A 24653-nucleotide genomic window follows, 5' to 3' on the forward strand; every position below is an offset into this window, starting at 1 on the left:
ACACTGGCAGCACACTTGCAGAGCCTCACGTGAGCGAGGCCTTAGGGTTAGCCCCCCAATTTAAACAAACAACAAGTCCACTTGGTCTCAGAGGCCAGCATGCTTTCCACAGTTCGGGGGCCTCACCTGAAGTCCTTGGCGACTGGGATCTGCGGCTCCATTTCAAAACCGGAAGAAAAGCACTTCCAGCTACGGGCAAGCCCTGTTTACCATCCATGGGACAAATGCTAAGCTATGCTGGAGACTGCAGAACCCATAGCCCAGCCTGGAAGGGATCCCTGCTTGTCACCTGAGGCTCCACCCACCTGGGCGGGGAGGCGAACCACAGGAAGCCACTTCCGGGAATGGGAGCAAGCTCAGGCGCTGCTCACCAAACCCAGGCACCCCTCCCTCCCTCCTTCCCAGGTTGCAGTTGCAGTTTGTGGATGCTTGCCCCTGCCTTTACCCTTCGCTGCCTAGCACTCGCTAGGACGGTAAAAGGGAGCCAGGTACAGGATCCTAGTGACTTGCCATCAGGGACGACGAACGTCTCTCATAAGCTTCTCAGGGGTCCCAGGAAGACTTCTGCTGCGCTCACAGGCTGTGCCCTTGCTTTGTGCGCGAACTGGTTCTGCGACCCCTTTGCGAACGGACGTTTCTGAGCATGTTTACATCCACGAACACGTCACTCCAACCCAGCATTCATCCCCCCACAGCTTGTTTTTGTGGGACACCAGCCTCAGAAGGCAAGACGGGCGTGGGGGCGGGGGCCACCAGTGTTTCTTGTCAACCACGTGGGGGGGGGGAGAGTTTGACTTATACAGTGCCCACCCCTGCTGCCCACTGGCTCTGACCCTGCAGGAAGATGGCTTAATTTCCATAGTTATTTGGGCTTGACTCTCTCTCTCTCTCTCTCTCTCTCTCTCTCTCTCTCTCTCTCTCTCTCTCTCTCTCTCTCTCTCTCTCTCTCTCTCTCTCACACACACACACACACACACAAACACACTCACACACGCACACACACACACACGCACACACGCGCGCGCTAGCAAGTTTCTACACGTGCTACATGGTGAAGGATGACGCGTTGTCGTTGTCCATGATCTCACTGGTCTGCCGGGAAGCGTAGCTTTCCGAGTACATCCGGGCGCAGAGGAAGCCCGGCACCTTGTTCTTTCTTCTCACACACCACACATCCTTCATGATCTTCACGAAGTAGTTTCTGAACTTCTGCCCAACGAATGCGTACAGCACGGGGTTGAGGCAGCAGTGCAGGAAAGCCAGGACCTCAGCCACGTTCCTGGCGTAGGCGAGGCGAACCTCGCCGCGGCAGGTGCGGTTCATCTTGCCCATGTTCACCGCGGTTATGAGAAGGACCACGTTGTGGGGGATCTGGCAAGCCAGGAACACCAGGACCACGGCGATCACGACCCGGATGGCCCTGTGCCTCTTGGAATTCTGGGCCTGCACCAAGGTCTTGACGATGAACAAATAGCAGAACACCATGAAGAGCAGAGGGATGAAGAAGCCGCAGAGAAGCTCGAGCCCGAGCCCCAGCAGTTTCCAGGTGATGGGCTCCCGGACGGACTTGTACCGGGGCTCGCAGACCTCTCTGCCCTGCGACTTGTACGTATTATTGAAGATGAACGTAGGGCTTGAGATGAAGATGGATATGACCCACACCACCAAACAGATGATCTTACTGTGTCCCAGGGTCCGGGACCGTACCCGGAAAGATTTGGTTGCCTGGACGATGGCGATGTACCGGTCCATGCTGATGCAGGCCAGGAGCAGCATCCCGCAGTTAAAGTTGACGGCGTAGATGCCTTTCATCAGTTTGCACAGCGAGCTGCCGAAAACCCAGGCCCCTGTGGCGTGAGTCACTGCCCAGAACGGCAGGGTGAGGACAAAGAGTATGTCTGTAATGGCCATGTTCAATAGGTAAACGTCGGTCATGGACCTGGCCTTCTTGTAGAAGGCAAAGGTCATCACCACCATAACATTGCCCAGGAGGCCAAAGACACATATCAAGGAGTAGGCGATTGGCACAAAAACCCTGGTGAACTCCCTGACCTCTTCCAGGGAGCACGGCAAGTCCTCCACAGGCACAGTATACAGGGAGTCGGAGTAATCTTCAGTTGAGAAGTAGGTCTCCGTGGAATTCATTGCCTCCTGGAAAACAACGGAAACAGAATCAGCACAGATGGCATATATTTTTCAAGCCACCGCGTCGAGAGTCAAGCTCCGCTCCCTGCCAACAGAGATTCTCACTTCGGGCACGGTGGTCCTCGGTGGTAGGCGGGAGACCCAGAACCTAGTGTGGAATGTGAAGGGTGGGGGGTGTACGAGCTAGCCAGCACAGATGTTAGGAGAGCCCAGGCGAAGCTATGGAGGAGGGAAGGCAAGAGGTGCTTTAGTCAAGCGTGTTCTGGAGCATTCTATCGCGTGAGAGCCACATGTTGTTTGCTGTGAAAATACCCACCGAGCAGGATTTCCTGACACTTTCTGAAGAGCGAGCGAGAGAGAGAGACAGAGACAGAGACAGAGACAGAGACAGAGACAGAGACAGAGACAGAGACAGAGAGTACTGTGGACTCTGCTGGCCCAGAGGCTCTATCTCAGTGTCTCAGACCAGCTTTGGTGTCTTGGAAACAGCCATGAAGAACACAAGAACCAGTGGGCCTGCCCAGACTTGATTAATCATCGACTGTGAGATCCCAGTTTCTGATCTTTGGCTTGAGAAAAGCCATATCAGAAAAAAAAAAAAAAAGACCCACAGGTTTTTTGTTTTGGTTTTTTCGAGACAGGGTTTCTCTGCGGCTTTGGAGGCTGTCCTGGAACTTGCTTAGTAGTCCAGGCTGGTCTCGAACTCACAGAGATCCACCTGCCTCTGCCTCCCAAGTGCTGGGATTAAAGGCATGCGCCACCAATGCCCGGCGACCCACAGGTTTTAAACTGTACAAGAGTCTTCCCCCAAAATTCCATTTGCAAATAGACACGAAAATCTCACAGGACAAAACCTGTAACTACCTAAATGTGGGTAGAAACTCACTATTTGAGGGCTGGGGGAGACGGCTCAGCGGTTGGGAACACTCTGCCGCTCTTCTGGAGGACCTGGGTCTGATTCCCAGCACCGCCGGTGTCAGGAGGCTCACAATTAGTCCTAACTCCAGTCTCGGGGTGGGGGTGGGGGGAGATGCCCTCTTCTGGTCTCCGAAGCCACCTCTACGCCTGTGGCAGAAGCTTACTGGAATCAGTACCATGAGCAGACACAGTCCGCAGGGATGAAGACATCACGATTCTACCCCAGCAAGGAGACTAAGAAACCGAAAGCCGGAAGCCCGGTATGGTGGTGCATGCTGCAACCCTGGTACTCAGGAGGCTGAGGCAGGAGGATGGTGAGTTCAAAGCCCGTCTGGGATACACAGCAAAACTGTCTTGAAATAAACACAAAACAAGACAAATAGCAAGAGAAGGTTAAGAGAGCAGGAGAGAAGAGGGGGAGGAGAGGAGGGGAAGAGAAGAGGAGGGGAGGGAGGGCAAGAAGGAAGAAGGGAAGAAGGAAGGGAGGGAGTGAATAAGAAATGAAACCACAAAATATTTATGAACAAGAGTTGTATGCTGAAATTCCTGATAGCTGAGAGAAAAGAAGTAAAAGGTCTCCTGAGGACAGGCACTGACATGCATCGTAGGATTAATACGAGCTTGAGAGTCAAGAAGGTACCCTGGTAAGCACAACAAGCCCACATAATGTCACACACAAGGTGTACAGAAACCCAGGCCAGCTCCTGCTGAAGGGATGGCCAGTGTCGGCTATGGTGACTCCTCGTGGTCAGGGGGGAATCGGGAATGTAGCCTGTATAGTTCCCAGGCCAGGCCAGAGGCAGGGGCAGACAATTGTTCAGACGCACGCTATACTCAAGAAACAGTGTCTTCATTATGTTTATTGATTAGGATGGTGCAGCTTTTCCCAAGGACCCCAGATTCTTTTTTTTTTCTTTCTTTCTTTTTTTGGTTTTACGATACAGGGTTTCTCTGTATTGTTTTGGAGGCTGTCAGTCCAGCCCGGCCTCGAACTCACAGAGATCAGCCTGCCTCTGCCTCCCAAGTGCTGTGATTAAAGGCGTGCGCCACCACCGCCTAGCTGGACCCCAGATTCTTAAGCTGTACCTGTCTTGGGGGAAATGCTGTGAGCGTGTGGGGCCTGACACGGTGAAACCCCAGAATAATGATGACCTCAGCACTGCTGGCCCTGGCGATTAGTGCTCCCGGTGAGACAATGGCTGTCACGTTTGCTTGAATGCCAGACACTCGCAGTACCTGCGAATGAGTCAGCCTGTCAAACCACCGCCACCACAAGGACGGTGCATGTTGTTGCTAGGAAATTGCACTGGGCCACCACAGCATGTAGAGTCCTGAACACAATCCGCCTAGTTCTTCACCTTAATCTGAGCGGTAGTTAGGTATTCGGAGACACACCCTATACACTTTCTGTTAGGAGAATTCGAGTTTGACCATAAAGACGTTGGCGAATCAGGGAGGGGTTGTTTTATTTCTCTAGTGAGTTGCTTATTTTTATTTTGTGTACATTGGTGCTCTGTCTGCATGCATATCTGTGTGATGGTGTCAGATCTGTAAAGAGAAGCTTTTTCCTTGAGAGAAGCCTTCCCGCCAACCTGGTTCTAGAGCTGCATCAGTCCCAAATAAACACACAGGAGGCTATATTAATTATGAAGCTGTTGGCCTTGCTTTTTTCTTACTGGCTAGCTCTGACTTAAGTAATTACCCCATAATTGTCAATCTAAGTATTTCTCTTACTGGAGAATAGTTCTGGGCTTCCTACCCCATGGCGTTACATCTTGCCCTCTTGTGTTTCTCCTACCTAGAGTCCTTCTGGACTCCTAGTCCCTCCTATCTAGATTCCCTATTGGCCAGACAGTGCTTTATTGACAAATGCACAGGACTTCCCCCAACATCTCCTCTTTTCTGTTTAAACAAAAAGAAAGGTCTTAACTTTAGCATAGTCAAATTATATATAACAGAACAGTTATCAAGTAAGAACACAGTTACAACATTTTGTCTATTAACATTTAGCAAGATTTAAAGAAAATATCATCCATCCCATTCTTGTGAGTCCAAAGTCCTATATGTAGCTTATCTTTTATCATAACTAAGGAAAACTATAATTATAACTATGTCTTCAACTCCATCAAAGACCACATTGGTGCTCTGTCTGCATGCATGTCTGTGTGATGGTGTCAGATCCCCTGGGACTGTAATTACAGACAGCTGTGAGCTCCCAGGTGGGTGCTGAGAATTGAACCCAGGACCTCTGGAAGAGCAGCCAGAGCTCTTAAAGGCTGAGCCATCTCTCCGGCCCTCATTGGTGATTTTTTTTTTTTTTTTGTGGGAGAGGGTGAGATCAGGTTTCTCTGAGTAGCCCTGCCTGTCCTGGAATTCTCTCTGTAGACCAGGCTAGCCTAGAACTCACAGAAAGCTGCTTACTTCTGTCTCTTGAGTGCTGGGCTTAAAGGCACGATGCCACCACACCCACACCTGTAGGTGAATTCGTAATTAGATGTTTCTGTCTGTCCTTTAAGAATTTAGAGGAAAGCAGACTGTCTATCTTCCAAGAGGAGAGCTGCTGAAAGTATAGCGCGTACAGCCTGTTTTTCTGTGAGCCTACAAACAGCGGCAGTCAAGCTCTCTGAAGTTGGACATCTGTGTGTTTTATTTCCAGGATCACAGCATTCTCTTTCACACATGCACACTCACTGGGCCTTATTTTGATCCGAATAAGTCACATAACAAGACCCATGTATGAAGCCGGGCGTTGGTGGCACACACCTTTAATCCCAGCACTCGGAAGGCAGAGGCAGGCAGATCTTTGTGAGTTCGAGGCCAGCCTGGTCTCCAGAGAGAGTTCCAGCACAGGCTCCAAAATAATACAGAGAAAGCCTGTCTTGAAAAACCAAAAAAAAAAAAAAAAAAACCAAAAAACCAAAAAAACAAAAACATGTCAACTGATCCCCAAATGCATAATACGGTCGTCTTTAACGTTTATGTGGCCAAGTCAGCAGATCTCAAACAAGCATGTATAGAAATATTCTAAAGAACAAATTGACATTAAGAGAATCTATGAGGGCTGGAGAGACGGCTCAGAGGTTAAGAGCACTGGCTGCTCTTCCAGAGGTCCTGGGTTCCATTCCCAGCAACCACATGGTGGCTCACAACTATCCACAGTGAGATCTGGTGCCCTCTTCTGGTCTTCAGGCATACATGCAGCCAGAACACTGACTACACAATACTTTTCTTTTTTTTTAAGAGAGACTCTATGAAAGCCTGCCCCAAATTATCCTTTGAGGAGAAACTTTAGGGTCCTGTGAGGGGACATATGTGAAGACACTGCCTGCTGTCAGCTGCCTTGAGTAAAATGTCACTTTTCCTGCCACCCTCTGTCTGCCTGCTGTTGGACTTTCCCCACTTCCAGGCCACTGGGGTCTCATGTGGGGCACAGTATGGCCCTATGGTGTGTGCCGGTTCAACGTCTAGCTCCTCACCAGGTGGAGTTCATCACGTCTTCAGAACACGAGAGGAAGCAGTTCCTCGGCTCCCGTTTCTACCTGTCCACTCTAGACATCCCACGGCTACCCAGAGGATGTCGCTGTGAGACTGCCTACTCCACGAGGAGCCGTGTAAATGCCAGGGAATTTCAGCCTCCAATGGTAGAGACGGGATCCCCCAGGGGCAAGCTGGCTCGTGAGAGTGAGTACGCTCCAGGTATGACTGGGAGGCCCTGCCTAAAACAGAAGGGAGGCTGAAGAAGGTTCATGACACGTCAACCTTGGGCCTGCACACACATGTGCCCACACACGCGAACACACACACATACACACACACACACACACACACACGTACGTGTTCTACACACAGACACATAAGAGAAAAAAAAAAGAACAGGGTAAAAACTTCACAGTTTATCCGTAGATACAGAAAAAGCAAATGTCGCTACTGAGATAGAGTCAGTAAGCGTTCCAGAACATGGAGAACAACCGGGTGGCAGTGACACCCACGCCTTTAGTCCCAGCACGGGAGGCAGAGGCAGGAGGATGTCTGTGAGTTCGAGGCCAGCCTGGTCTACAGAGCGAGTGCCGGGACAGCCAGGGCTGTTACACAGAGAAACCCTGTCTGGAAACCTTCATTAAACCCATCATAAAAAAAAGAAAAAGAAAAAGAAAATGGAATATCGTGAAGGAACCTCAGGCCCCACGTGTAGAGCTGATGAGTGAGTTACCACGTTTGCTGACCTACAGCCATCACCCTATCCAGAAACTTTTGTAGTCACGGCCACCAGACAACAGTAAGGAAGTGTGACAGACGTTGCAGATCTGTGATTAAGTCTGAAAATTGAAAGCGAGCCATGAGAAGGAACTGGGCTGTAGGATGCAGAGACGGGTAGGCCACCCTCTGGGCACCGGGCTGGGCTGTTAGGGGGTTTGGGCCGGCACTCTAGGTGTGGTGACAACCCATGTGGAACCTGTTCCCCAGGCACACTGGGACAGGCCTTGACCGACACGGTGCCCACCCGCCAAAATCTTCGGTTGAGAAGTTTCTCGTTGTTCACAGGAAGCATAAGAACAAAGGGAAGGAGGCATTGCATTTGAAAGCATCAAGAGTCTAAAAGATAATGGGGTGGGTGACCCACTGCACTTGCATTTAAATCATCCACAACTCAGATGAAGAAAAAAAGAGAAACCACCCAAGTTCTGAAAGAGCATAACTAGCATTTGTTTGATAGGAAGCTCCCCAAGTCTGCTGAACCGCTCACACCAGGCACAGCTGTCTGTCAGCTGTCTCCCTCCACGTCAGTCACTCAGCCTTCAGACTTAAAAACAGCTGCTAAGAGCCAGCGGTCTGGAGGGCTGGAGAGATCGCCCAGACGTTAAGAGCGCTGGCTGATCTTCCAGAGGCCCTGAGTTCAATTCCCAGCAACCATAAGGTGGCTCACAACCATCTAGAGGGATCTGGTGCCCTCTGCTGGTGGGAAGGTATACCTGCAGGCAGAACATTGTATAAACAATAAATAAATCTTAAAAAAAAAAAAAAGAGCCAGTTGTGCTCACTGCTCTGCTCCAAGGACGTCGACTTGATTTCTGGACCCTGTGAGCATGTCAGCAAAAGGGACTGTGATTGAGTTTGTTGAGTTTGGATGAGCACAGGACAGATAGAACTGAAACTCCCTTGACCCTCCAGAATCTCTCACCTCTCAGGAAGAAGAGATGGAGGCCTGTGAGGGAAGCATCGACTGCTGTTCACGTTGAAGGCAATTGAGGATCCACAAGTCAAGCGGGTTTCCTGACGAGGCTGGCAGGGGCCCTCTCTGACAGCTGTTGTGAAAATAGGGATCTGGGTCCTGCCACGGAAACTGAGGTCTGCCCACAACCGGGTGGTCAGGCACAGATCCCCCTTTAGGGACCAAGAAGAGAATGTGGCAGCTGAGGTCGGTGTCAAGTCTCTGGATGCAGAATCGAAAGCCAGGAACCTCGGCCGGCCGTAGGAACTGCCAACGTGGCGGAGGCAGTAGGAGACTCATATACAAAGCTCAGCAAAACCAGCATTTGTTTAAGTTTTAGGCAGAAACCACTGAAACTTCGGGCTCACAATGAGGTCAGTGCCTGTCTCTGCACCTGGTCCTAGCCAGATTTACACAGTGATTAAGGGGTTGGGAGAGAGGGCCATGGGGATCCTTGGCGGCTGAAGAAGCCCAGTGAAGTATTGTTTAGCCTCAGAAGCGAAGGGTCAGCTAGAAACGGCATCATCCATCATGGTACGGCAGATTGTGACTTGAAAGAGGGACTTGTGCTCTGCCCTAAAGTAGGACTCTGCTTGGTAGTAGAGATAACACGGATGCCAGGAAGAATGTCAGACGGCTCACCCACAGCACGGGCACCCGCCGACATGGTGACCACTGCCAGTTTGAGAACGAAGCAGGGGCTAGACCTCTTGGGCCAGGACCCCTAGACTTCAGGAGACGGGTGAGCATGAGATGTAGCTACAGGTATCGCGGGACCCAGGAGTCCCATCTGCAGATGCTCATTATCAGGGTAAAACTACAAGCCTAGACGGCTGGCTACTTATGTGCCTCAGTCTAAGGCTGATCTGAGCAAGGCCTCTTGGAGACAGGAGAGGGTTACACAGGGCCTGCTCTCTGGTGAGGAGTGGGCATGACGGGGGTCTTGAGAAGAGCATCTACACACACAGTACTTTTCATCACCCTGTAACCATACTCTGATGGGGGATGTCCTGTGCATATGTCAATAAAGCACTGTTGGCCAATAGGGAAGCAAGATAGGTGGGACTAGGAGTCGAGGAGGACTCTAGGAAGGAGAAACACAGGAAGTCAAGATGTAACGCCATAGTGATAAGAAGCCCAGAAACTTCTCCGGTAAGAGAAATACTTAGATTAACAATTATGGGGTAATTACTTAAGTCAGAGCTAGCCAGTAAAAAACAAGCAAGGCCAACAGCTTCATAATTAATACAGCCTCCTGTGTGTTATTTGGGGACTACAATGTGGCAGAGCCCAGGCGACTGGCGGGGGATAAAAAACCAAAGCTGCTGTCAAGGAAAAGGCTTCTCTCTCTACAATATTCGTTCCTAGTCAGCTGCGACTGGGGGGGGGGGCTTTGACCTGCTCTGGGAAAGGACTGCTTCCTATGCCTAGTGCCTGCTGATGACCGTGGGTTACTGCGAAACCTGCTCTCAGGTGAGGCCTGGAGGTCCTCAGGACGTGTGCTCTCTCCCTTTCACTCTGCAAAGCTTCTGTCGTCCAGGAATCGCACCAGAGACCTCATCCGCATGGGAAGGACACACACTCAACTCTGTGTTCCTAGCTTAACTTCATCACATGACAACTCCATCCAAGGAATCTCCAGTCAGCCCGTAATCTCACACATCAAAAGAAGAAGAGAGAAAGGTGTCTTAGCAGACTTTTAAGAAACACCTCCAGGGCCACCAAGACGGTAACACAGCTAATGCTGAGACACTAAAGTACCCACACTTGCTGTCTTACGCCCTCCACGATTTATAGAGAGGCCCCCACCTATGCCCTCAGTGTGTCTTACTTTCCCCAAGCTCCTTCCTTTCCCCTAACCCCTGTGCCTTAAGTGTACTTTAAGATAACTTTAATAAAATCTCCTGTTTCAGACCAGCTACGCCTGCAGTTCTTTTCTGGGTCAAACCCATAAAACTTGGCCGTGTGTTGAGCTCCCCCAAAGGATTATGGGAGCTCCTCCGGGGTGCTGGGAGTGACATCATGGATCTGTGTGCCTTCCCCTCACCACTGACAAACCTACTGCCTATGGAACTTTTTCTCTGGAGAGACTTCGGAAAATGCTGACCGGAAAAAGAAAAGCACAAAGGGCCTCACCCGGGAGCCTGTCCCCTGGGGCCATGCGGTGCTGGACTGCAGTGGCTTGCAGTCAGTCTCTGCAGTGCTGCTCCAGCTGATTTGGAAGGGGTGGCGTCGCAAGTCACGGCGGCTACCTTTCAGCAGCATTTACAGCCAGGTGGATCCCGTCTCTCAAAACTGCAAACACCGACCACTCCTCCAGCTGTACTCAACCCTTCACTGGCCTGAGAATTGGAAACCAGCTCTTGGTCACCAAACAGTTTCGAGTGCCGTTTCTGCTCTTCCAGGGGCACCGTCTCCCTCTCTCATTTCTACCCTCTCTCTTCTCTCTTCTCTCTCCCCACCCCACCCCCCTCCCAGCATCCAAGTGGTAAGCTGAGCTCTTCCGTGGCATCCATATTTAAGGTTTGACCACATAGGCAGGCGCATTGTCACTTCTGCTTTTCCAGCCAACGGAGCAGCGCTAGGGTGCCAAGATGAAATGCGCGCCCATGGCCAACTCTGCTTCTCCCTCTGGGTCCTAACATTTCAAACATTTCAGAGGCAATTCTTTTAATCACATAGGAAAAAAAAAAAAAGAGACCACTACTTTGGGGGAAAGTTTGATACTGGCAATACTTTCAAGACAGTGCAAAACTAGTCTTCTGTGTACTGTAATATGGTCTCCTAGGCCATTTCCATTGTGTACACTGCGCAAAGAAAGTGTTTCTGAAGGTGACGTGCATGTCACTGTCACGACAGTTAGTGCCTTAGCTGGTACCAGACAGACAGATGATATAAATTCTGGGAGAATGGCTGCAGTTGGCTTTGAGATGGGACAGAGACAGGAAGCCCGGGGTGGGGGGAGACAGACAGAGAGAGAGAGAGAGAGAGAGAGAGAGAGAGATTTTATGCACATGCCCAGATATGTATGTGCGCGCGTGTCTATTTGTGTGTTTACGTGTAGATGCAATGCTGTGCAGGGCATGGATAGTTGTGTTTGTGTAGATGTGTGTGTTTGTGTGCACACATCTACATGTGTGTGTCTATAGGTCTGCATGTGGTGTCTGTGCATGAGCATTTCTGATGGTATGTATGGGTGTGTGTACAGGTACATGCATGCATGCATGGTATATACTGACCTAGGTGTGTATGAGCAAGCGCCTATGCAGATGGGTACAGAGGAGTATGCTTGGACAAGGGGCACGTATGTGTGTGTGTATGTGTGTGCACAGTTGTGTGTATACAGCTGTGTGTGTGCACAGCTGTGTGTATGTGTGTATAAAACTCTGTGTGTGTGTATACACAGCTGTGTGTGTGTGTGTGTGCACAGCTGTGTGCAGGCTGTCAATCAAGTTCCAGACACATGCTGGGCATTGAGACCAGATGCTTCCCATCTGTTACTGCTGTAACCTTACAAAGATCCTCCAGGCAGACAGCTTGCCAGCATCCTAGCATACAGACCACAGCCTATTTGAGACGATGAGCAGTGCTAAAACTTCCCCATTGCCTGTCATCCAACATCTGGGTCACTTTGCCATGCAGTTTCCACAAGGCCTTCGTTAAATAATAAGCTTAGTTAAAACTTCTTCCATCAAGTGCTTTCTTGCCACACTGCTAGGTGCTGAGTGTGTGTGCTCTAGGTGTTGAGTGTGTGTGCTCTAGGTGCTGAGTGTGTGTGCTCTAGGTACTGAGTGTGTGTGCTGTAGGTGTTGAGTGTGTGTGCTGTAGGTGCTGAGTGTGTGTGCTGTAGGTGCTGAGTGTGTGTGCTGTAGGTGCTGAGTGTGTGTGCTCTAGGTGTTGAGTGTGTGTGCTCTAGGTGTTGAGTGTGTGTGCTCTAGGTGCTGAGTGTGTGCTCTAGGTGCTGAGTGTGTGTGCTCTAGGTGTTGAGTGTGTGTGCTCTAGGTGTTGAGTGTGTGTGCTCTAGGTGTTGAGTGTGTGTGCTCTAGGTGCTGAGTGTGTGTGCTCTAGGTGTTGAGTGTGTGTGCTCTAGGTACTGAGTGTGTGTGCTCTAGGTGCTGAGTGTGTGTGCTCTAGGTGCTGAGTGTGTGTGCTCTAGGTGCTGAGTGTGTGTGCTCTAGGTGTTGAGTGTGTGTGCTCTAGGTGCTGAGTGTGTGTGCTCTAGGTACTGAGTGTGTGTGCTGTAGGTGTTGAGTGTGTGTGCTCTAGGTGTTGAGTGTGTGTGCTCTAGGTGCTGAGTGTGTGTGCTCTAGGTACTGAGTGTGTGTGCTCTAGGTACTGAGTGTGTGTGCTCTAGGTGCTGAGTGTGTGTGCTCTAGGTGCTGAGTGTGTGTGCTCTAGGTGCTGAGTGTGTGCTCTAGGTACTGAGTGTGTGTGCTCTAGGTACTGAGTGTGTGTGCTGTAGGTGCTGAGTGTGTGTGCTCTAGGTACTGAGTGTGTGTGCTCTAGGTACTGAGTGTGTGTGCTCTAGGTGCTGAGTGTGTGTGCTCTAGGTACTGAGTGTGTGTGCTGTAGGTGCTGGGTGTGTGTGCTCTAGGTGCTGAGTGTGTGTGCTCTAGGTGTTGAGTGTGTGTGCTCTAGGTGTTGAGTGTGTGTGCTCTAGGTGCTGAGTGTGTGTGCTCTAGGTACTGAGTGTGTGTGCTCTAGGTGCTGAGTGTGTGTGCTCTAGGTGCTGAGTGTGTGTGCTGTAGGCGTTGAGTGTGTGTGCTCTAGGTGCTGAGTGTGTGCTGTAGGTGCTGAGTGTGTGTGCTCTAGGTACTGAGTGTGTGTGCTGTAGGTGCTGAGTGTGTGTGCTCTAGGTGCTGAGTGTGTGTGCTCTAGGTACTGAGTGTGTGTGCTCTAGGTGCTGAGTGTGTGTGCTCTAGGTACTGAGTGTGTGTGCTGTAGGTGCTGGGTGTGTGTGCTCTAGGTGCTGAGTGTGTGTGCTCTAGGTGCTGAGTGTGTGTGCTCTAGGTACTGAGTGTGTGTGCTGTAGGTGCTGAGTGTGTGTGCTCTAGGTGCTGAGTGTGTGTGCTCTAGGTACTGAGTGTGTGTGCTCTAGGTGCTGAGTGTGTGTGCTCTAGGTACTGAGTGTGTGTGCTGTAGGTGCTGGGTGTGTGTGCTGTAGGTGCTGAGTGTGTGTGCTCTAGGTGTTGAGTGTGTGTGCTCTAGGTACTGAGTGTGTGTGCTCTAGGTGCTGAGTGTGTGTGCTGTAGGCGTTGAGTGTGTGTGCTCTAGGTGCTGAGTGTGTGTGCTGTAGGCGTTGAGTGTGTGTGCTCTAGGTGTTGAGTGTGTGTGCTCTAGGCTCACTGGAATCACAGGCATGCTGGCTTCCCCGCTCTGTCAACCTCAGTGCAGCTGAAGTGTTACACAGCTTCCTTCTGCTTTCGAGCTGGTGGTTAGGAAGAACCCAGAAGGTATTTTCCAGTGATTTGCCTTCTTGTCTGGCAGCTCACTTTTATACTGTATTTTGTTGTTGTTGTTTGCTTTGTTTTCAGAGACCAGGTCTCACTATTTGACGCTTGGTGGAATTGTACCCATAATTCTTTGCATTTAGCTACTGAATTCTGGGAATACGGCCTGGTGCTACATGCACAGCTAATATCTCCTTTGTTTATTTATCTGCAGGAATGAAATCCTTAACCACTTCAAGAGTAGCTGTAATGAGGGCTTTGTGTCTGTCCTGTGTATTTAGGGTGCTGGTCTCCACAGCCTTGCATCGCCTAATCTCTTACTGCCTCTGTGTTGGCTTCTCAAAGTCTGTGTCTCTGTGTACTGAGCTAAATAAAGGATTGCATTTTAGGGGTCCAGGGAAATGACTTTGTTATTAAGAGTAAGCGCTGCTCTTGCAGAGGTCTAGAGTTTGCTCCCAGCACAAACATTTCCCACCTCATGGCCATTCATAACTCCAACGTCAGTGGGGTTGGACGCCTTTGGCCTCCTTAGTCACTTACACTAAATACGTTCATATCCCACCCCCCCATTCACATAATGAAAAATAAATAACAAATCTTAAGGGGACTGGAGAGATGGCTCAGAGGTTGAGAGCACCGGCTGCTCTCCCAGAGGTCCTGAGTTCAATTCCCAGCACCCACAAATCCACCTACAATGAGATCTGATCTCCCCTTCTGGTTCTGCAAGGCATGCGTGCAGACTGAAACACTTCATACGTAACAAATGAATAAATCTTACAGAAAACAAACATAAGGAAAGCGTTACCGTGCTAGGACTGGGTACAGCCAGAGCAGAGCATCGTAAGGTCTGTGCTTCACTCCCGCACCGCAGGCACAGTAGGCTGAGCCCGGTGGCGTAGAGCTGTGATCCTACGTACTCAGGAGGTGAGGCAGGAGAACAGCGAGGCCCATGCCTGGGCCACAGTGTGAGTCTGAAATCAGGGCCACACACTGCCAGTGAGACCCCGTCTCAAAAAGTAAAAATGTAATTTGGAATATAGCTCAGAGGTAGAGCGCTTGTCTGGCATGCACAATACCCTAGATAACACAGGCAAACACACACAGACACACAGATACACAAGAGACATACACACACACAGACACACACATAGGCACACACACAGACACATACACACAGACACAGGCACACACAAACATACACAGAGATACACACACACATTCACAGAGATACACAGACACACAGGTAGACACTCAGAGACACACACGGGCACGCACACACACAAAGATGCATGCACACACACATATATACAGATACATATACAGATACACACACACAGATACCAAACACACAAACAGACACAGATACGTAGAAACAAACACAGACACAGATACACACACACACACACACACACACACACACACACTTCCTTTCTAGACTGATGTCTCTCAGATTTTCCCCAAAGGGCTGGAGAGGTGGCTCATCCGTTAAAGGCTAGGCTCACAACCAAAAATATCAGATTTTCCCCAAAGAAAGAATTAGTGACCAACCACCTCCAAAGCTCTGGTGTGAGCCAGTGGGAATAAAACCTCCCGGTGGGCCCTACTCCTCTCTCCTCAAACCACAAGGACTGGTACATAACAAGATCATGAGGGCTTATTACGTGGAAGCTTGGTTGGCATGCCCACAACCCATGAGAAATTCTTCCTGCCAGACATCCCTACCGTAGGTGAGAACGTCCAGAAGCTAAGACATGCCTGAAAAGAAATCGGGAAGGGATGGATGCTCACCCCAGGAAATGCTGCGATCCAATGTGGACTGGCCAGCTACCCCCGCCTCAGTAGCTGTCCACGCTCCAGCCCTAGGAGCGTGAGGACCATTCTGTCAACAGATGCGACCAGCAGTGATCACTAAGAGGCGAGAAGTAAGACGCCAGGATTGCCAGAAGAAAGTCACCCAGTCACTACTTCCTATTTAAAAGCAACGCCTATCTGCCTGGATGCAAATGGTTAACCATGTATAGCCTGAAGGTTGTAAAGGAATGATGAATTATCATCATCATCATCATCATCATCATCACCACCATGGCTATCACCACCACTATCAATCAACCTCACCCTAATCTGACTTGGAGCCAAACCAGTGTAAACAGGAGAAGAACTCGGTTTTGCGGTTTCTCAAGGAAGAGAGCCTCTGTACCTTTTTTTTTTTTTTTTTTAATGTGAAGTGTTGGAGTGTACATCAGTCTCCTGGGAGGGAGGATGCTGGAGCCCCCTGGAGGCAGAGTGAGCATTTGCAGTGTTCGGAGTGTTGGATGGAACTCTGGTTCTGCCCAGCTCTACCCCAGAAGGTAGGAAGGGTGTTGCAGCAGACTGCAGTAGTTGCTACCTCAAGCACTGGAGAGAGGGGGACACAGTGACGGGGGACACACGGGACAGAGGTGGAGGAGGGCGGGCTTTCAGCAATGCTAGCTTCCATTCCTGGGCAGTGAGGCTGAACGCAGCGATCCCTAAAGTAGAGCTCCTCCTCTCCATGAGATGCTTGGTTGGGGTTACCATGACTACTGAGTCCTTAGCCAGAGGTGGGGACACGCCTAGGAAGCTCACCTTTAGGTGCAAGTGTTTGCTGCATAGCTGGTTCCTCTGACTGGAGACACTCCCTCCTGGAGGGAGGCTCAAAAGATTCCAAAAGTAAACCAAATTTACGAGGTGGAGGAAACTCCTAACTTTACAAAGCTCACAAGGACCCTCTCCAAGGCTATATACGCAGCGACAGTTGCTGGAGAGAGGAGGCTGTGCCGGGAGCTCCAAGGATACAGCTGCCGTGCATTGCCCTCAACACCAGACTGGGGTTCCAGGGTCCAGCTTACCCTTGAGTGACCCTTTAACAAAATAAAACAGGAGCGGGGTGTTGGTGGCGCACACCTTTAATCCCAGCACTCGAGAGGCAGAGGCAGGCGGATCTCTGAGTTCGAGGCCAGCCTGGTCTACAGAGCAAGTTCCAGGATAGCCTCCAAAACAATACAGATAAACCCTGTCTCGAAAAAAACAAAACAAAACAAAAAACAGAACTATCGTATGTGTGTCAGTGTTCAGCTTACATGTATGTCTATGCACCACATGTAAGTAGTGCTGGTGCTCAGAGGTTCTGACCTCTTCTGAGAGGGCATCAGATCCTCTGGAACGGAGGCTGTGGGCGTTCGTGAGCTCTGTGTGGATGCTGGGAATCGAAACCCAGGTGCTCTGTGAGAACGAGTGCTCTTAACCACTGAGCCATGCCTCCAGCCTCCAGCTCCATGGGGGTAAAGAGATGTTCCTTCATGTCTCCAGCTGCTCCAATACTAGAGAAGCTCAGAGACTCGGGGAAGTCGTTCACACCTCGGTGGCCAGGGAGGCCAGGAAGCAAGTCCCAGGAAATGCTGAATGCAGCACGGGGGAGACACAGCGGTTGACTCCCAGCAGGGCTGACTGACCCTCACTCTCACTTCCTAGAGCTGTTGACCACGTCGCTCTCACAAGCTGCGGGGCCCCGACTGGCTCAGTCTGGGTACACTTTGTTTTACACCTTTCTGCTCCACAGAACCTTGAACTCAACTTGTCCCCAAGCTTGAGTGTGACAGGAGACCTGGAGCCCATCCTGCTCAGTGCCTTCGGGGCTGTCACAATGCCATCTTTGCCCTACCAGAGCCCTGGTTGCTGCCAGCACTGTCCAGCTTCCCCACCAAAAACTCCCCGGCTCTGCCTGCCTTTGGTGCTACATGGGAGGTGAGGCTTGTCTGTAGACCTCGTGACCACAGCTGTCCCTGCTCTTTGGACAGACACCTCCTTCATGAGTCCTGCTACCCTCTTCTACGGCGGCAGAGCCTGGAATTTCCCCTGGTTCCAAGCGGCCTGGGCCTCTTTTCTGTGGGAAGCCTGTGCTAACGCAGTATCTTCCCATGCCTGAGACTGTCACCCCCCACCCACCCCCAGATAGGAAGGAAAGCTGAAAAAACCTCCTTCTGGCCTCCTTCTCATCCCTCCTCCGGTGCTCATCAGCTTCTGATTCTTTCTGGGGTAGAAGCTGGTGTGGGTTCTCACCGGGGGTTTCACTGGCCACACAGAGGAGGATGCTGGGCTCCCAGGATGCCTGTGGATACATGCAGTTGTCCTGGCCTCCTGCCTACCCGTTGCTTCCTACGTTTTTCGTGACCTTGTTTGTCATGAAGATGAGACAGGGTCTCACTACGGAACCCCGGCTGTCCTGGAACTCACTGTATAGACTAGACTGGCCTCAAATCACGAGATCCGCCTGCCTCTGCCTCTCTAGGGCTGGGGTTAAAGGGGTGTGTCAGCACACCCAGCTAGAAAGCAAATCTCTTTTAGAAAACTAGCCCCAGAAATGACTCACCTCAGAGAAATAAAAAAAAATCAATTAAAACAGATTCAGCCTTGTTAAGGACCGAAAAAGAATATTAAACAGAAATCTTGCGTGTCGGTCCGAAGCACTGTGGGGCAACCACCCCCGAAGCTGCGGACCCATCTTCCTCTCCCGAAAACAGGGATCCAGAGCTGAACTTCCAAGAGGCTGGAGGGGACCGGTCCTCAGAGCCTGCTCTGACCGGCCTTCCCCACCCATGGGAGTAAAGTGAACCACAGGAACTTCCAGGGCTCTCAGTCCACACCAGACGGCTTCCATTCAGGTGGTAGCTGTTGCTGCCCTTGCAGCTGTTACAGAGCTGTTACAGAGCTCTGATCTCGCAAATTCTACAGCTCTTTGTGTGTCTCCATCCCAGCATTCCCGCCGCACCTCAAAGCAAAGCCCAAATTACCCGTCACCCCGAGGGCGTTTGTTCTTATCCCGGAACTCGGCCTCATGCCGAAGTCCCACCCCACAAACGAACCAGTGCCTCTTCACGCCTCTTCACGGATGACCATGGGGCAAATGGAAAGTAAAGCCCCCACAGTGGGGCAACAGTGGGATTTGTACTTAACCCTTTCCAGTCTGGACATGTCACGGCCAACACGGAAGTTTCACTTAGAACAAAACTCCGGAGACGGCTGGGTATGTTGACACCTCAGCTGCCAGGCACTGTTTGGCCTCCCTCCACCTCTAGTAAGCAGGGGGAGGACTTGAGCATGACGTGAGGCTGGTTCTTGGGTGGAGGGGAAGAAAGTCCTTGGGATGCAGAGTCTTGGGCCCTCCCGACTTGGCGAGGCTCACAAGGACACACATTGGCTGTGTTTTAAATGTCTCTACACGGGCAAAGTAAGGCCAACATCTATAAGGAATCAGAGGGACTAGGGTTCCCAGACACAGCTTCACCATTATGACTGAGTCCCACGACGGGACGGGGTACAGGGAGCAAGGGGCTTCGAAGAGAGAGAGACAGAGACAGAGAGACAGAGAGACAGAGAGAGACAGAGAGACAGAGACAGAGAGACAGAGAGAGAAACAGAGAGACAGAGAGACAGAGAGACAGAGAGAGAGACAGAGAGACAGAGAGACAGAGAGACAGAGAGAGACAGAGAGAGAGACAGAGAGAGACAGACAGACAGACAGAGAGACAGACAGACAGACTCGGGGACAATGAGGTCCAGAGAGGTGCCTACTGAGGTCAAAGTGCAAATCAAAGCCAGGGAGAGAAACCTAATTAGTTTTCAGACGTTTGGGCCACTAAACAGCCAATGCAGGCGGGGAAGGCAAGGGAGGAAGGTGGCTAAGGGAACATCTGCATGGTGGAGACTTACAAAACCTGTGTGCATAACAGCTCGTGTCTGAGAATCGCCTCTTGGTCGGAGTGTGTGGGAAGAAGCCGTAGCCCAGGGAGGGGGCGAATGCTGAAGATGCATACAGCAGCTGTGGAGAGATCCGGAGACGGGCAGAGACTCAAGCAGAGAAATGACTCATGGGGGCAGAAAGCACTAGAGGTTTGTTCCACTCTCTCTCTCCAGGGTCAGCAGCAACGCCACCTCTCGCAGCTTCAGAAGGCAGAGATGCAGAGGCTGTCCAGGAAAGACAGACAGAGACATGGGGTGAGGGGCGGGGAGGGGAGGCGACAGAGATGCAGAGACCATGCAGCGTGAGGAGCAGAGCTCATGAGACCTTGGGGGACAGGGTCACAGAGGCTGTGGGGGACGGTGGGACCCAGGCCGTAGGGGACAAAGGCAAAGAGATGATGGGGGACGAGGAGGATGCAGAGACTGTGTGCCTGGCGGAGAGACAGTGGGAGAGGGTGACCGGGAGGGAAGGAGATGAAGTCACCACGGAGGACAGACACACAGAGCCCGCCGGGCAACCAAAGGACTTGCGAACCCCAATGGATGTCTCTCGCGCAAGAGGAGTCCGCCCTTAACTAATAAGAACGGCTCAACTTTTCTTGGCCAGTTGGCCCTCCTGGCTCCTCTCTGTCTGGAAGCCGGCCTCAGAGTGACTGCACCCTCTGCTTCTCCCAGGATTAAGTTAAGTTCAGTGTCAGAATCAAGCTGGAAAGTGGGTCCCTGCGCCCTCACAGAGGTGTTGGTAGCAATCGTTGGGTTACAGGTGCTCTTGTCCCTCTGGGGCCAGGAGGGAGGGGCACCAGGAAGTCAGGCTGCATAGTGGGATGGTGACCGAGGGGGAGAGTATGACTGTCCTGGATGGGGAGGATGGTCCAGTTCCCCATTGCATTATGGGAAAGCATGGTCCAGTGCCTTCAGGGGGGGGGGGGGGAAAGCATGTCACCTGACACCCAGAAATGGAGGACACTCCTTCCTCCTGTCAGCTGCTAGCCGGGCTACATTACCCACTCAATAGCTGTCGTGTTCTGAAGGGAAGGTGAATTGGAGGCCGGCGGTCGGGGTGGGGGGGTGGGGGAGGGGGGGAAGGCTGTGGTGCCCACGGCGCAGGCAGGAAGCCTCAAGTCACCAAGTCGAGTTTGGAACCCTGGGAGACACCGTGCTTTGTGGGGTACGTCCCGCACTGGGTCCAACCTGGTCACTGCCTTCTGAACACGGCCTCCGTTAAACCCATTGGTGGTCACTCTATACTGAAGGGGTGCACTTTGAGAATGTTCTTTGAGGTCCCGGAAATTACTCTGGCCGCAGTGTCTCACGTGTGGTGTGCACGGTTTTGTTCTCATCAGTGTGTAAATACAGGTAGAAACTGACGGACCACACCCGGAAGGTGGCTGGCAAGCCAGCCGTGAAGTTTGGGGCAGTCAAGGAGCTCAGGAGCAGCTTCACGCCTACCTTCCCCCTTCCTGGGTATCCCCAGATGAGACCAGTCTGTCACACAGCAAGCCAAGTAGGGGCCAGAACACCCAAAGGCCTAGCTGTGCAGGTCACTAACACCCACGGCTGGAAACAGTACTAGGGTCACCGTCTGCCCCACCTGAGCAATGGGCCCGGGACCTGACTGGTTTACTGCAGGGCTTGCTGACCCAGATTTAGGGACTCCACCGAGTTACAGCGTGTTCCAGGGCAAAACTGTAACAGCAGCACCGTGGCTGCCACCAAACATGGAAGACCCTGCTGACTGAGAATTTTACACCAGTGAGGGCTACCCAGACGGGCCTCGGAATGAGTTTCCACGGTGAAGGCATCAAAATGCTAGCAGGCCCGGAGAGGGGTGGGTGCCCTCCGTGGCTGTTCCTCCGTCCCTACTTCCTCTACTGGCCCGAGTGGCAGGCCACACTTCAGCACAAGGTGACAAAGGCATCAAGATGCCCTGCTCCTGTCTCCCACAGCCAGAGCTCCTGGCCTAGGACCTCAAGAGTCAGGTGGCTGGGAGGATGGTAAATGTTAAGTCCTTCTGTCCCTGAGCTCCGTGGAAAGGAAGGGGCTGGAAGGAACTACTAAAGTGGCCCCCGGGACCGCCCACACCGAATGCTAACTTCCCTTGTCTCCAGGGCCAGTGGGGAGCCGTTCTTAGCAAAGCCAGTGTTTGCTGTCATGAGTCTGCCCAGCCCAACCCTGGCCCTGGCTGACTGTTCTGTGCCTCGCAACCATGCTCATCTCTGGTGCTTAAGACATAAGCCCTTTCTTCCACCTGCCTTTTCTCTAGCCTTGGTTTCCCCTCTCTGCTTCGTCATCTGTAGGCTCTTCACTCCTTGTCAGACAGAAACGTTTTAGCCAGGAGAAGGAAATGCGTGGCTGCCAGGCACGCAGACCTCGGCTGTGAAATCTTCTTTGAGACAGGGTCCCGGGTGGTCTAGGCTGACCTCCCCCTCGCCGTGTAACTGAGGATGGCTTTCTGACCCTCCTGCCTCCCGAGTGCCAGGGTTACAGGTGTGTGCACCACCCCCAGTTTTGTTCAGTGCCGGGGACCAAACGCAGAGCCTCGGCCTCACCCTTCTGAAGGTTCTGAATTCAAGTTTCTTAGCATTGTCTCTGCTAAGCTCTGAACCGCTCACTGGGGGCTTGCTGCACTATATGGGGCAGCTGCAGTGGAGGTTGTTGGTGTCTGTAACTGTTGGCATCTCCCCCTGGAGACATCTATTCCTACCTGGCTTTCAGGGAAAGGCTACCCCCATTTTTTTTTTTTTGAGACAGGGATTCTCTGTATTGTTTTGGAGGTTGTCCTGAAACTCAATCTGTAGACCAGGCTGGCCTGGAACTCACAGAGATCCACCTGCCTCTGCTTCCCAAATGCTGGGATTAAAGGCGTGTGCCACCAATGCCCGGCTGGCTACCCCCATCTTGAGCATCTCACACATTCACCGTTGAGACTCCGCAGGAGAAAGCCAGGCTCTAACATGACACTTGATGCAGTTCCTGGCCGTGTTCTCCCCTTCCTTGGCTTCCTGCTTAACGCAAGTGTGCATCCCGGGCGTGGCAAATGAAGACCCTTCAAACTCACAGGGCTGGGAGTCTGGTTCAGTGCTGCGCCCCACCCCCACACCCCGAACTGTATGGGGCTGCTGTGGCTGTGTTAGTAATTCCCATCAGTCTTGGTCTATCGTGTTATGTTGGTGTTCCTATTAACTCTCTGCTTTTAGAAGTTCCTGGCTGGGAAACCAGACAGTCCTATTTATCAGAACTGTGGCTAAAATAAGAGTCAGTACATTTGAAGGCACACCTGAGAGTCTCCCCTGGGAGAAGCACCCAGGCTCAGAGCAGGGGCTTGCGGTATCTATTTTGGCTATGGTCTCTTTTTCTGTCCATTTCCTCTTTTTGGGGGGCTGCCTTAGGAGATATTATTAGAGAGGAGATCTCCAGGTAAGTCAGGGCTCAGGAGGCCTAAGGCACTTAGTGGGAGACAGCCAGGGGGAAAGTGCGGACCTCCAATGCTGTCATCATCATAGCGTAACAGCGCCTTTAAATGACTCCCATTAACCCACAGCACTGCGAAACCCACAGTTTGTCACTTTCACTTGGGAGCTGATGTTATCGGAAGAACGTCTTCCGACCAATTGTGGGGCATCCCGCGCATTCCCCTGAGCGGAGGCAGGGATGGCTCTCGGTGTATCTGTGTACTCCACTTGGTGGACTCCAGGCTCACCGGCCGCTCCCTCCTTCCTTCTTAGCTATCTGTCTGGCACTAGGCAGCGGCTCCTCCCTCTGTCCTGGCCTTGTCCCTCTTCCTTAACTCTTTCCTACTCTTCTGGGTCCATTCCCTTCTCTGAGCCCCGCCCACCATCTGAATCTGCTGCCCAGTGAGGCCCCGGGTGGCAGACACTGGAACTGGTTTGGGTCTGTGGAACCTGTGTTTTCTCTCCCTTGCTCTGTCGCTACGGATGAGTGCTGCTCCAGAGGCTGTCTTTCCAACTGGGCCCTTTGCAAATGTTTCCATGCTTCGTGGCCAAGGCTATCCTCGGCTACATAGCAAGAACAAGGCCAGCCTGAGAGACATGAGACCTTGTCTCGAAACCAACCAGATGAGAAAATATCATATTCTATCTTCTTATGCGACAGAAAGAGAAGAGACCCTGACACCTGGCAAATTGGGACTCAAGATTCCTTCCCCGAGGGTGGGGCTCCTTCTCCCCAACCCTAACCCTGAAGAATACTCATGGTACTCGAAAGACTGACAAAGTGATCATCTGTCCTCCATCTCTATAGGACCCAAGTCTGTAAGCATCCCATTAACACAGGACTCGGTAGCGTGACCACAGCCAGACATTAACAACGACAGCAGAAACACAGTGTTTCCCAAAGTCCACGATGAAGCAAAACTCACCAACAAAGTTCCGACCCACAGACCAGCAGCTGCAGTTTTTTCCTCTCTTAGATTTCAGAGTTCTTAGATCTTTGCTTCCTCTTCCAAGTGTGGAGGCCCTGGTCCTAGTCACAGGGGATGGAGAGTGATGGATTCAAGCCACAGGGGTCTAGAATGATGTCTGTCCTTGCTGTCCTGCTCCAGGCTCAGGGCTCGGCTCCTCAAGGCAGTGTGGCTTGCTTTTTGCCTTCATGGGGGTGGGTGGTGAGCTGCCTCACCACAAATGTCTATCTTCAACGCGCTGCAGACCATATGAAGGTAGCAAAAGTGGGGGCAGGAAGACACCTTATGTAACTAGGTCAATGATTTCAATGAGATGCAAATATCTTTTTTTGCGTGTTTCAGAATTATTAGTCTGTGGAATGCTTCTTGATTCCTGGAAATTACATATCAGGTAGATGATTGTAAAGTTCCCTGAAAGGGGTCCTGTCCACCCAGTGGACTGCAGTCAGCTACCCACAGTTTTGCTTCTGAAGGAAGGAAGTCTAAAAACCTCAGCAAGTACCTTCGAGGCTACACATCCCCCAGGACAGTCCTTGTTTGGCCCTTGGTGGAAAACACCTGTGATTTCTGGTAGGCAAGGTGGGTGACAGCCCAGGGCTCTGATACTCACACATCTCCTGTATTTGTGAGTCTTAGTAACACTGTTAAAAGGTCAGGACATTAAGACTACAACAGTAGTAACACTGTTAATGTTTATGTAGCACAAGGCAAGGATATTTTTCATTTACTCCTGACTTTTAAATGTTGGCAAAAT

General features: G+C 51.5%; 1 protein-coding gene and 1 long non-coding RNA gene across 3 annotated transcripts; one reads left to right on the forward strand and one right to left on the reverse strand.

The window, feature by feature from the left end:
• Positions 1-956: 956 nt before the first annotated feature.
• Positions 957-24128, reverse strand: Ccr6 (C-C motif chemokine receptor 6). 2 transcript variants are annotated; one of them, XM_021234678.2, is made up of 2 exons: positions 23858-24128; positions 957-2151 (listed from the first exon to the last, which is right to left on the reverse strand). In XM_021234678.2, the coding sequence occupies exon 2, from the start codon at positions 2143-2145 to the stop codon at positions 1045-1047; it is 1101 nt and encodes a 366-aa protein (XP_021090337.1). In that variant the 5' UTR covers positions 2146-2151; positions 23858-24128; the 3' UTR covers positions 957-1044. The 2 variants fall into 2 exon arrangements, with proteins under 2 accessions (XP_021090337.1, XP_021090338.1); XM_021234679.2 differs by lacking the exon at positions 23858-24128 and adding an exon at positions 15511-15650.
• Positions 9366-10189, forward strand: LOC121132853. The gene is made up of 2 exons (XR_005869525.1): positions 9366-9424; positions 9813-10189. It is a non-coding gene; the product is annotated as an uncharacterized LOC121132853 (long non-coding RNA).
• Positions 24129-24653: the final 525 nt, after the last annotated feature.

The sequence above is a fragment of the Mesocricetus auratus genome, unplaced genomic scaffold (assembly GCF_017639785.1).
Source record: "Mesocricetus auratus isolate SY011 unplaced genomic scaffold, BCM_Maur_2.0 Super-Scaffold_100018, whole genome shotgun sequence".
Lineage (NCBI taxonomy): Eukaryota > Metazoa > Chordata > Mammalia > Rodentia > Cricetidae > Mesocricetus > Mesocricetus auratus.

Coding starts and splice junctions, on each gene's coding strand:
- Ccr6 (XM_021234678.2), bottom strand. CDS start 2,145: ATGAATTCCACGGAGACCTACTTCTCAACTGAAGATTACTCCGACTCC.